The sequence below is a fragment of the Daucus carota genome, chromosome 5 (assembly GCF_001625215.2).
Source record: "Daucus carota subsp. sativus chromosome 5, DH1 v3.0, whole genome shotgun sequence".
NCBI classification, from domain to species: Eukaryota; Viridiplantae; Streptophyta; class Magnoliopsida; order Apiales; family Apiaceae; genus Daucus; species Daucus carota.
The window spans coordinates 10,178,177-10,190,590 of record NC_030385.2 but is presented as its reverse complement, the minus strand read 5'-3'; the positions used below and the strand labels follow the sequence as shown (position 1 = coordinate 10,190,590).

At 33.4% G+C, this 12,414-nt stretch overlaps 1 protein-coding gene across 1 annotated transcript; it reads left to right on the top strand.

Annotated features, from left to right (window-relative positions):
- Positions 1 to 932: 932 nt before the first annotated feature.
- LOC108221299 (uncharacterized) lies at positions 933 to 2,286 on the top strand. The gene is made up of 3 exons (XM_017395188.1): positions 933 to 1,603; positions 1,748 to 1,960; positions 2,076 to 2,286. Exons 1-3 carry the CDS (start codon positions 933 to 935, stop codon positions 2,284 to 2,286), a joined length of 1,095 nt encoding a protein of 364 aa, XP_017250677.1.
- The last annotated feature ends 10,128 nt before the right edge of the window (positions 2,287 to 12,414 follow it).

Sequence of the window (12,414 nt, the reverse complement as noted above, 5' to 3'; positions counted from 1 at the left end):
AGTTCTAGGCCGCTGGCTGCATTTGATGCTTGAACTATGATTTTAAATCTCATAATTACATTCTACCTGTAAGAATTTCAAACTCTCCGGCTAGCAATATATTAATGGGTTGGTTTACGGTGCATGCATAAATTAAGGTTGGCAGTAGAAAAATATAATGTGAGTATGTAACTTCTGGACAACATTGAATGAAGTCAAAGATGATGGCTCCAGATTTATTAGTTGTAGCAGCAGAAATACAAAGCTGGAGTATTAGATAAGAATAGCTGGGTGAAACATCTGGTTGATGAGAAGGTGATGCAGCTGCTTCAAAGATTATGGCTGATATTGAATGCTTAATACATAAGTAATGACTAACAGCTGCAACATAACCTTGGAGTAAATGTGGTACGAGTAAAAATTAGTGGGCACACATGAGAATTTGAGAAACAAAGGCGGCCAAAGTATTGTGTCTAATATTCACATCAGGGAGTAAATACTACAGGTCATGGTCCAAATTGCAGGCTGTAAAAATTAAATATGTTGTGATGTATGCAGTGATGTTATATTGTATGTGTCTACCCTATAAATTAGGACTTGTAGCTGCATGCAAAAAGATATAGTATCGAGTAAACTGAGAACTCAGCAGAGTAGACAGAGAGAGAAAAAATACAGAAGTGAGGAAATGAGCTCAAGCTCTTTACATGCTGTAGCCTCAGTTTGTTTTAAAAAGAAGCCATAGCTTTATTTACTAAAACAGTTTATTGAGTTTATTTTTCTGTTAAATCATTAGTATACTATTTTATATATTTAGTGTGTGAAGCTTATCACGTTTCCAACAAGTGGCATCAGAGCTAGGTTATTCCGGAGAAGAAAAATGTCAAATATGATGGTGCAACCACAAATCCCAAAGTCGACGGCAACATATTACGGGAGCTGGAGTATATATCCAAATGAAGGTGTTACTCGGTTCATACGATAATTGGGATGTTGTCGAAAATGGGTATGACGAGCCCGAGGATGAAGCCGTTCTTCCTGATGCAGAGAAAACGGTGTTAAAAGATTCCAAGAAAAGAGACCAAAGGGCGTTATATACAATTATTCAAGGAGTTGATGAATCAACCTTTGAAAAAAATTCAAATGCAGAAACGGCGAAAGACGCGTGGGAGTATCTGCAGAAATCATTCCAGGGTGTCGAGAAAGTCAAAAAGGTTCGGCTCCAAGTTCTACGTGGGGAGTTCGAAAATTTAAAGATGAAGAGTTCAGAAAATATTGGTGAATTTGTTACGCGTTTGAAAACGGTGACAAATGAGATGAAAAGAAATGGCGAAAGTCTCGATGATGTTCGGGTCATGAAAAAGTTGCTCCATTCATTAATAAAAAAATTTGATTATGTTGTGACATCCATCGAGGAGTCAAAAAACTTGTCCACAATTTCTATTGATGAGCTCGTAGGTTCTCTTCAAGCCCACGAGCAGCGAATGAACCAGTATGATGATGCAAATCATTTGAAAAAGGCGTTGCAAAGTAAGGTGTCCATTGGTGACAGTTCTGGCAGTAGCAATTCTGCACGTGGCAGAGGTGGCTTTAGAGGTGGCTACCGTGGTGGACGAGGACGAGGAAGGCAGTCCTTCAATAGAGGCTAGAATTCTGAAGGCTATCAGCCATCTGGTCGCGGTCAAAATTTCAAAGGCCGACAACGAGGTGATAAGTCTCAATATCAGTGCTATAACTGTAATAAATATGGTCATTTCAATTATGAGTGTAGAGCACCAAAGGTGGAAGAAAGAAGTCATTTTGCAGCAGCAAAAGAAGACAAAGATGTTGACACTGCTATGTTCCTCACTTACAAAGGAGACCAGGAAAGCAAGAAGAATGTTTGGTATCTTGACTCAGGGGCCAGTAATCACATGACTGGTCACAAGGAACTATTTACGGAGATAGACAACACCATCAGCGGAGAAGTTACTTTTGGTGACTCGTCAAAAATTCCGGTCAAAGAAAAAGGTACCGTTACAATCATGTCAAAGAAAGGTGAAAAGAAAATATATAAATGATGTTTATTACTTTCCTGCTTTGAAAAATAATATTATCAGTCTTGACCAACTTGTGGAGAAAGGATATAATATACAGATGCAGGACAATTCTCTCATTATCGGAAATCAAGCTCAGGAATTGATTGCAAATGTGGAGATGTCAAAGAATCGTTTGTTTACGCTTAATATGCAAGCGAAGGTTCAGAAGTGTTTAAAGTCTGTCATTAAAAACGGCTCGTGGTTGTATACAGAAATAGGGAATCGGGCCTAATCGGTTGAGCTACCGATTCAGGGATTAATCAGAGTGAAAGTCGGATTTATTTTAATATCAAAATATTGTTTAATATTTAGTTATTATTATATTAGCTATTTAGTAAATAATATATTTATTATATTCATAAACTCTATAATTATTCATATTTAAAGTAATATAATATTTTAATTTTAATAATTTATCATATATACTTCGATTGCGAAATATATATAAGGATTAATTAGATTTCAAAAATCGAATCGGTGCCCGACGTTGCTGGTGATTAATCGGTTGAATCAGGGATTTTTAGAACAATGTTGATACTTGATATATAACAACCAAATAAGAAATAATAAAACATAATATTTCTTTTCCAAGCGATATATAATTTTACCAAAAATCTAACTATATGAATAGAAATAAATAAATTATTATAGTATTTTTAAAGGTGCAGGTTATTAATTTTTTTCAGTAAATCATTTTGTTAGTGTAGGTTTATTTTTGACCTGCCCAAAGATATATTTGTTTATAAAATTTCAAAGTATAATTATAAAATGATTTATCATATGGGAAAATGCCGGGACCTTCTTGACTCAGAAAGTCCTCGGACCTTCTTAACTCAGAAAGAAAGCATCTTTGCAGAGTTTTGGACCGCAAAAAGTTGTTCGCGGAAGCGGATAGAGATGCAGCACATATTGAGCGAGTTGCTCTAGCTAGGAGTAGTTGTACAAATTCTCTTTATTGAGAAAGCATGAGCTGCCAAAAATGGTAACATGGTCTTTCAAGGCCTTTCATTCAGTAACTTGCAGTCTTGCACTACGAGGGCCTTTTCCTCCTGTTGACAAAATAGGCAACTCATTTTCGAAATCAAATATTTTGATTATTTTTAATAATTTTTGTTACAATTTATTTCTTATTTATGGATTATAGATATTAACAAATATTTCTTTATATATATTCACATATTTTTATTGATGGAGATTTGTATTGATCGTGTCATTATTTTTTTTGACAAAATGCAATATATCATTCCATTAAATCATTCCGAATAGAGTTTTTAACATTAATTGGAACAGCCTTCCGGTCAAAAATACGATTACAACACATAGGACGCATGCACGAGCAAGTTCATGAGCCGTCATATTCGCAGACCGTTTAATAAAAAACAACGTAACGTTGTTACATTGTCTTACTTCCTTCCTGCACTCCTCAATCACCTTGCCCAGCCTAGATCTTAAAGGAGCTGCACTTCTGATTAATTGCACAACCGCTAGACAATCAGACTCGACGATGAATAAATTCCCATGCATGTCCATGGTCCAACTCAGAGCCTCCTTCACAGCTATAACCTCCGCTAACATTGGGTTTATTATGTCTGTATAATGCGCAGATGGCCATTATGATCACGAGCAATCAAACCAACGCCAGCCTGTTGTTGTTCTGCAAAAAATGCTGCATCCGCTGTAATCTTTACTCCATTCTGGTGTGGCTTCACCCAGTATAAAGCACCATCCCCCAGTACTTTCAGTTGAGAGGATACTCCATGACTTCTATTCTGAGCTAGATTCCACTATGGAAGATATTCCCAAGCTTTTGCAACAATTTGCATGGTTGTCCAATACTTCTTATTCCACACTAAATCGTTTCTGAATCTCCATATTGACCTGCCAAAGTGCCTTGAATCCAGTCCAAAAAGTCCATGTCACCGTCTGTGTTGATACCAGGGTCAAAAATCTTCCAGCACATAGTTATCAGCTTGCACTGAACTAAGGCGTGGAAAATTGTTTCAACACCTTCATTGCAAATCGGGCATAATGCATCAACCTGTACATGTTTGATTTGCATTCAAAACCTTTGGAGGAGCCTTAACTTTCCACAAATCTTTCCAGAACACATTTTGAGCACCTACAGTCCACGCTCCTCTCTCATTCTGTAAGAATTTGTATGCACTTTTAACCGAATACTGACCTGAATGCTCTAAATTCCAACTGAGAACATGGACATCTAAATCCTACTCAATAATAGTATTCAAGATGCATTGACGGTCCTATCTTAGCTTCCAGAAAGTCCCTATCGGCATAATACCTGGCTTTATAGATTCGAGCGACCAAACTGTCTTGGTTTGTAATTATAAGTCTCCAACATTGCTTTCCTAACATAGCCAAGTTGAAGTCTCGCAAATTTTTGAAGCCCAAACCACCAACATGCTTATGCCGCGCCATTCTATCCCACGCCGTCCAACTAATCCTAGAGTTGCATCTCTGAGAGGAATTCCAATAAAATTATTAATAATAAATATTAGGGCAAAGTATATATTAGAATAATCATTTAATTACAGGATATTGAATTAACTAACAAAAAGAACCCTACTGGGTTTATAAGTGAAGTATCTTATTTATATATTTGTGTAAAAAATTTATAGGTCAATTTCTTGCTTTAAGGCTAGAATTTGAAAAGTTCAAAATCCTTACCTTTTATTGATTTATTTTATTTTTGAAATTTGATTTTACAAATAATTTTCGCTTCTCCCCACCCACCACGAGAACCCCCCTTGCATTAGCCCTTCTTCCGGCCATCACTCCTATGACACGTACTGAAATGAAAACAAGAGCATATTAGTAATTAGATCACTATAATATATATACAAGAGCATCAAATACATACATACACATATATACAGACACCAAAATGAATCTAACAATTAATTAAAAATAAGGCTAGAATTTGAAAAGTTCAAAATCCTTACCTTTTATTGATTTATTTTATTTTTGAAATTTGATTTTACAAATAATTTTCGCTTCTTCCCGCCCACCACGAGAACCCCCCCTTGCATTAGCCCTTCTTTCGGCCATCACTCCTATGACACGTACTGAAATGAAAACAAGAGCATATTAGTAATTAGATCACTATAATATATATACAAGAGCATCAAATACATGCATACACATATATACAGACACCAAAATGAATCTAACAATTAATTACAAATAAGGCTAGAATTTGAAAAGTTCAAAATCCTTACCTTTTATTGATTTATTTTATTTTTGAAATTTGATTTTACAAATAATTTTCGCTTCTCCCCGCCCACCACGAGAACCCCCCTTGCATTAGCCCTTCTTCCGGCCATCACTCCTATGACACGTACTGAAATGAAAACAAGAGCATATTAGTAATTAGATCACTATAATATATATACAAGAGCATCAAATACATGCATACACATATACACAGACACCAAAATGAATCTAACAATTAATTAAAAAAGCATTAAACTGTGAATAAAAGAATTACTAACAACTTGTTATGGCATCATACAAAAACCAGAAAAGAAACTGTCTAACAGATCCAAATTTCTTAATCTTTGAGTAGGTTGAGGCGCGCAGGTGTTCCGTTGTAAGTACTCATTATAAATCTCGAACTTGAGATGAAGATTTTTGTTGTCGAGCTCTTTTTTCAATAATTCGGGTCTGTTTAGTATGCATGTATTCACGTAAACTAGGATAACATCTAGAATCGAAATCCTTCAACAAAATTTTATTTTCTTCTTTGTACTCCGCGAGGTAGTTTTCCTTCTAAATCTTAGACTTGTTTTTTGATTAATTCTATAAGAACATTATTTTGCTCAATAATTTCAGAAATCCCTTTATCATGTTTTCGTTTTCCTTTTGCTTTTTTTGACTCCCATTGTACCCACAATTAAAGTAAGATGTTAAATATTTTAAAAATCAGGCTTTGATTCTTTATAGTCTTGAATAAATATTTAATGTTTGAATTTAAAGAAAATTTTAAGAGTAAATTGAAACTATATTTTATATAGTTTCAAATAAATATTTTAGAATCAGGCAATATTTATAGTTTCAAATAAAAACTATATTTGATATATATAGTTTCATATAGATAATTTAGAAACCAGGTTTTGATTCATTATAGTTTTGAATAAATATTTAATATTTGAATTTAAAGATATATTTTAAGGGTAAATTGAAACTATATTTAATTTTGAATAAATATTTAATGTTTGACTTTAAAGAAAACTTTTAAGAGCAAAATTGAAATAATATTTTATATGCACCTTAATATACGCGTTAAGAAATGAAAAAAATTATATAAAAACCAGAGGGACAAACGAAATACTATTAAGAATTCATTAATATTATTATTCAACGGTACGTTCACAACTATATATACGAGCAAAAAAAATAGTTTCTGTGCCATGCATTTTCTTTCTATCAACTCCACAAATTTTATTTATTCGTTTTCGAGTTTAGAAGCATGTTAAATTAAACAATAACTCAATATATCGGAAAATAATAAGCGTGTACACATTTTTCAGAGCAATCACATATATACAGTCGTCAATAACTGAATTTCTGACCAAATATATAACAAAGAACTAAATATTGAAATTTGAAACACTGGAAAACGGGGGACCTTTACCAACATAAAAGGGAAATAGACGTTAATGTCTATAATTGTCAAAAAGAAAAAACAATGGTTCTACTCCTATTTTAGATGAATTCTAGATATATTTAAAATACTTTTATTAGGCAAAACCGGAATCAGAAAGTTTTTTGAAATTATTTACTGGCATTGCTGGGACATCCTAGCTACCGCACCTAAGATGACCGGTTGCTTTACGCCTTTACCAAAATTCATACGCTAAAATACAACTGGCCAATTTAGAAACAAAATTTATGTGGTACAGGACAGAATGTCAGTATTGAGATATACTTCAAAGACTAAATTTTTTTAAGTATTTTTTATAAAAATTACTCTGTAAGTTATAAATTACTCATAAATCACTTTATTTTATTTTTATTATTATATTTTTAATAATTCATAAATTATTAATAAATCAAAATTATCATCATATAATCATGTTAAATTATAAATCAAAATAGAAAGGCAGCTTTCTGGGTCCCCACATGCTGGGGGTGTTGCTACAAATCAAGTTTCAAAAGCCCATTTATCAATCACCTCAAAGTGCATTATCGCAATATAACCTTGATATTTATTATAATATTTATTCAAAGAGGACTATATATATATATATATATATATATATATATATATATATATTATAATTATTAATATTTTGCACTAAATTTTAAACTTAATTTCAAGCACCAGCCTAGCACCGTGTTGTCTAAAAGAAAGCACTCTTGACGGAGAGTAGAAAAACGAAAACAATAATCAAAGAATTTAATAAGTCATGTCAAGGTTCTTCGGCCACCAATTTTTTCATAGATTTGTTGGAATTTTTTATTTTTCAAAGAGAAATAATCTTATCAATTTGTTAAAAATCGTATATATTTTTCAAGCTAAAATATTTTGCACCCTTAACAACGAAAAATTATATGAACGTATATTTTGACTAATATCAGATACTATTATTATAATTGTAATCAATGAAAATGACACTGAGAAAAACCTTTAGCAAAGACCACTAATCCACTATCCCAGAATTCTGTATACAAATAAAATATAGAATAGAAACTAATAGCGGGAGACTCCATCAATTTCAAGTCTTGAGTAACCATGCAATTAATTGGAAAAGAATTAAAAAATCTTCCGAGACACGCAACACCCTCTCAATGTGTATCTGCCATCTTTCATATATCCAATCAGTAAATATATAAGTTTGTCATTTTTGTTCTTTCTGCAGTCGTACAGATAATTAACATGTGCCTGGCATTTATATTCAGCAAGGTCATGTAAAGACGCACAAGTCATTTCCACAAAGGGAGAATTCTGTAAAAATAATGAATTACAAGTCATTTCCACAAAGGGAGAATTCTGTAAAACTAATGAATTAATTCTCTTTAAATAACCTTAGCCGATGATTAGTTTTCTTATTCTAACATAACACTCTAGCAATAAGCTCAATTCTTACATGACATAACACGGGGTGGCGTTGCTTCCTTGCTCTAACGTGCGAGAGTTTTTTTTCTTATAAATCGAAATTTCCATTAAGAACGAAAATAGAACAAAGGGAAAGCCACTCGATCGATACAACCAGCACTCTCGATCAAAGCAGCAAACGAACCACTGAGAAGAAAACTAAGACAACATAGATACCAGACCACAAAAGACAGCATAAAGCTAAAGACAAACACTGGGAAACTTAATAGCTAAATACTAGAGAAACAGACACCCTGAGAGATCTAGTTGCCACTTGAAATTTTGGGACCATTCTGCAAGGACCTGAGCGACTTCCATTAGCTCCACATCAATGGCTGCATGAGATTCTTCCAAGTCTTCATCCGGAAACTCCACAAAATAGGTTCCAGAAGAGGAGGAACTTGCACCAGCGTAACTTGAATTCCATGCCCTAACTGCTTGCTTCATGAGGTCTTTTGCCTTGAACCCATCCCACACATCAGCCTCTTTGTATTGAGAAAATAAGTAAAGCAGGGCCGACCGAGAGGGCTAATCAAGAACACAATTTCTAACAAAATAAGGTTCGCACGGCCGCTAGCGTTTTCTGTGAGACCCAGAAAGAAAGGACGGGGGACTACATTCAGGTACTGTACTGGCGCCGCTGATGGTAATGATGGTTAGAGAAACACCCCATCATTCAGGCTCTTTTTTTTTTTTTTTATAGTTTTTCTCTAACCAAATCGCATGGTTAATAAATACCAAAATTTTATATTATTCTTTGAATATTTACGTAGCTGGCATATTTCACATATATTTAGTGCTCCTTTAATCAAATAATTTTATTGAAAATTTGATAAAAAGTTTGTTTGATCATTTTTTTAATAACAATTGAAGCAATAATTTGGACTAAACTAGTCTTAAAAAAAATTGTTTTTCAACCTCACAAATTTTAATATAAAATCTTTTCAAAAGAATTTATATTAATTCAAAAGGTTCTGTAATAATTATTCGATTTTTGCGAATTTATTTCTTACCATCACCTTTTTATAGATGTATGTTTACATGTTTTGGTTAGCTTATGATATGAAATCAGAATACAGTAAACTATTGACTTAATTTGCTAAAGATTTCGCGAAGTTGTTTGGCTTTTTGATGTGAATTATTATTAATTTATGATGAGGAGAAGCTCTAGGTATGTGTCGGCTATTAAATTGCATGTGTATTTTACACTTTTATATCTAAATTTATACTGTTTTTTACAGGAAAAAAAGATGAACGATCATGAAGCCAGTACGAGTGGCACGAAAAAGGAAATTGAGATGACTCGCATGTACTACTGTAAGTTTTTCTACAAAATAAAATGCAACACTTTAAATATTATAAGTTTTTATTATTTACAAACAACGTATTAATGTCAATAAAGAAATAATTTGATATATTTTAATAATAGTAAAAACAAAGCAGTTTTCACTAAAACCAGCTTGTATTAGCATATGTAAGTATATTATATACAATAGAGAAAAGAATACAATGATCATAACACTTGTATTAAGTTAAAGTAATTATACTCATTGACAACTTTTTTAATATTATTCTTTTTTGTTTTATAGTTGAGACTTCGGACTCTAGCGATGAAGATTGTGACAGACACTCGTATGTTTACGAGATAGACGAGGATGCCGAGGGGGAATTGATAGATATTCCCCCAAATAATGTCCCATTGGAAAATACGAGGATGCCGAGGGGGAATTGATAGATATTCCCCCAAATAATGTCCCACTGGAAAATATCCATGTCCCACCGGAAAATATAATCCCCCCTCCTCCTCCTCCTCGTAATCATCATCATTTCAGTATCATTCCTTATATTTTTTATGTTTGTTTTCTTATTTTATTTGTTCTTTCCATATCAGCCTATACTTATATGAAATATAACTCACAAAAAGTCGTCTTGCATCCTTTCACGGCAAATATCATCGGTTTTAAACCGAATGGTAGCCGTGAACCTTTAAATGTGAGTTTTTCGTATTTGTTTTACAATCCAAATTCTATATTGAATTTGGATGTGCTTAATGGGACAGCAGATGTTTACTTTGGTTCTCATGGACGTCTTTCGACTAGTATTCATCAATTGTCCCTCCAACCTCGTCAACACAAAGATGTTGACTTCATTTTTCCCCATTTTAGATTACGTAGGTATGTAGAAGATTATTATTTCAAGCTTACAGTCAAAGTCAGAACGATAGTTTATTTTAGGTATATTCCTATATCGTTTTCCAGTTCTATCGAACAAACATGTCATTTCCATATCGAGGGACAGTTTTCTATCAGATCTGTTCCTGTTCCTGTAAAAAGATTTTCTTGTCACTATGAATAAAATTTGCGTTTTCATATATTTGCCTCTTATTATTGTCTTATGTTCCAAAAAGCGGAAAGAAAAAAAATTATTCTCTAATTATGTTCGTACAATAGTCAAACTATCAATATTGCATATGATCATAGTAAATCTCTTGTAAAGAAAATGCTGATATTAAATTAATTTTAACAAATGTGGGACAAAATGTGACAAACATGATTTTAAATAATTACTACTATCTTGCAAAAAAAAAAAACAAAGAATAGCATGGTTAACACATAATTACTACTCACTCGAAATGAGAGTATTCAAACCGCTACAATTATCATAATTTATCAATATAAAATTTTAATAGAGAAAAGAACAATTGAATGTTTATTATCTCTGCCCACCACAAGACAAGAAAATGATTGTATGGTTTCAAAAAGAAGATTGTATATGAAGATTGTACCGCTAAACACTACTGAAAACTGAATTGAACTCATTCGATCTCGTAGGTGGTAATCACACATATGTATCCTTGATGGTGCTATGTTTGATCAGGTTTGTTTGTGATTGTCAAATATGGGTTAAAAAGACTGCCGCATAGCGATTAAAGCATTGCTATAATAAATTTTTTATTTATTTGTAAATGCATAAATTTATATTTTTGACAAATATACATCTACATTTTTTTTTTTGAATTCAATCTTATACTCTAATTATAATTCCAATAGTACTTTACATAGAGAAGCATAATCCAAGGAATCACCAAATTCAACTCACATAACAAAAATTGAAAGCTCAAAAAACTGGCAACAATCCAGTTTGACCTTAGTCCCTTCCATCAATCTAATTGTATTTGGAGTCTTCGTAATTGAATTTACAATTCAAAAATTCAAGTGCCAAAGAAGATATTAACATATACAAGAAAAGGGGTACTCAGTTCCTCACCCTGCAGATGTCGAAACAAAGAGTGAATTTCACATCGTAGGCTACAGAGTATGCAAAGACAAGAAAGGATGGCACTGTGCAGTGTGCAGAGCTAACCTGAAGTAAAGGGTGAAGGTCAGCTTCAAATTTATATGACAGGCGATCTAAGCTTTTCCTCAAGTGAAAAACAGCTACTTATTTATATTTTTCAAATAAGCTCTTAATTTATAAGATACAAAAACCCTGTTAGCAATGCTCTTTCAGAGCTCTTGATGAAGAAAAAATTGTGGCCACAAGTGCTCTGGTCTCTGTAAATGCCTGAACTACAAAACGATCATAGTTCAGAAGCAATGCTACAACTGTATGAAATCTGTAGAACAGCAGAGACAAGAATATATACGGCAGCAGCAAAACGAGTCCGGCAGGCAGCAGCAGCAACAACAACAGTATAATGATGAAACTGCAGAGGCAGCAGCAGAATAGCGTTAGTATATAGTCTGAAACTCCACGAGTCTGTACTTAATGCAGCAGGGATAGCTGAGAACAGTTCAGGAGTGTGCTCATCAGCTACATCTAGACCTGGGAGTAGTATTAGAAGAAGACCAATTATTCCTTTCTAGGAGTGAGTGCTCAACAAGCGTTTATATAAATTACTTATGTCAGCCAAATTACATGACATAATTAGGTCTAGAAGCGCCCCCAGGCAAAGGTTAAACTTTGAGAGACCTGATGCAGTGAAGAGGTACGTACATGGATATTGGGATGAGGAGACCATCTCAGAGAATGGTTGGCCTTTACAGGCTAACTTTAGCACTATAGCTTATCAGTCGAAAAGTTTGGATATGTTTTGAGCATGTTTGTCTCATGTAGGATTTTCTTATGTTTTCAAATTCCGCCCGAGGTGACACATCTGGTTATTCTTCCACTTATGGTCGTAGATAATTTAGTACGGTAGTGCTGATGAGGTACAGTTCTGATGGTCCAAACTCATCTTCGTCT

Bases quoted from the DNA above. Each gene is read 5' to 3' on its own strand.
- LOC108221299 (XM_017395188.1), top strand. From the start codon at position 933: ATGAAGGTGTTACTCGGTTCATACGATAATTGGGATGTTGTCGAAAAT. The intron at 1,604-1,747 runs GCAGTCCTTCAA...TTATGAGTGTAG, and splicing joins GGTGGACGAGGACGAGGAAG to AGCACCAAAGGTGGAAGAAA. The intron at 1,961-2,075 runs GTCAAAAATTCC...TAATATTATCAG, and splicing joins GAAGTTACTTTTGGTGACTC to TCTTGACCAACTTGTGGAGA.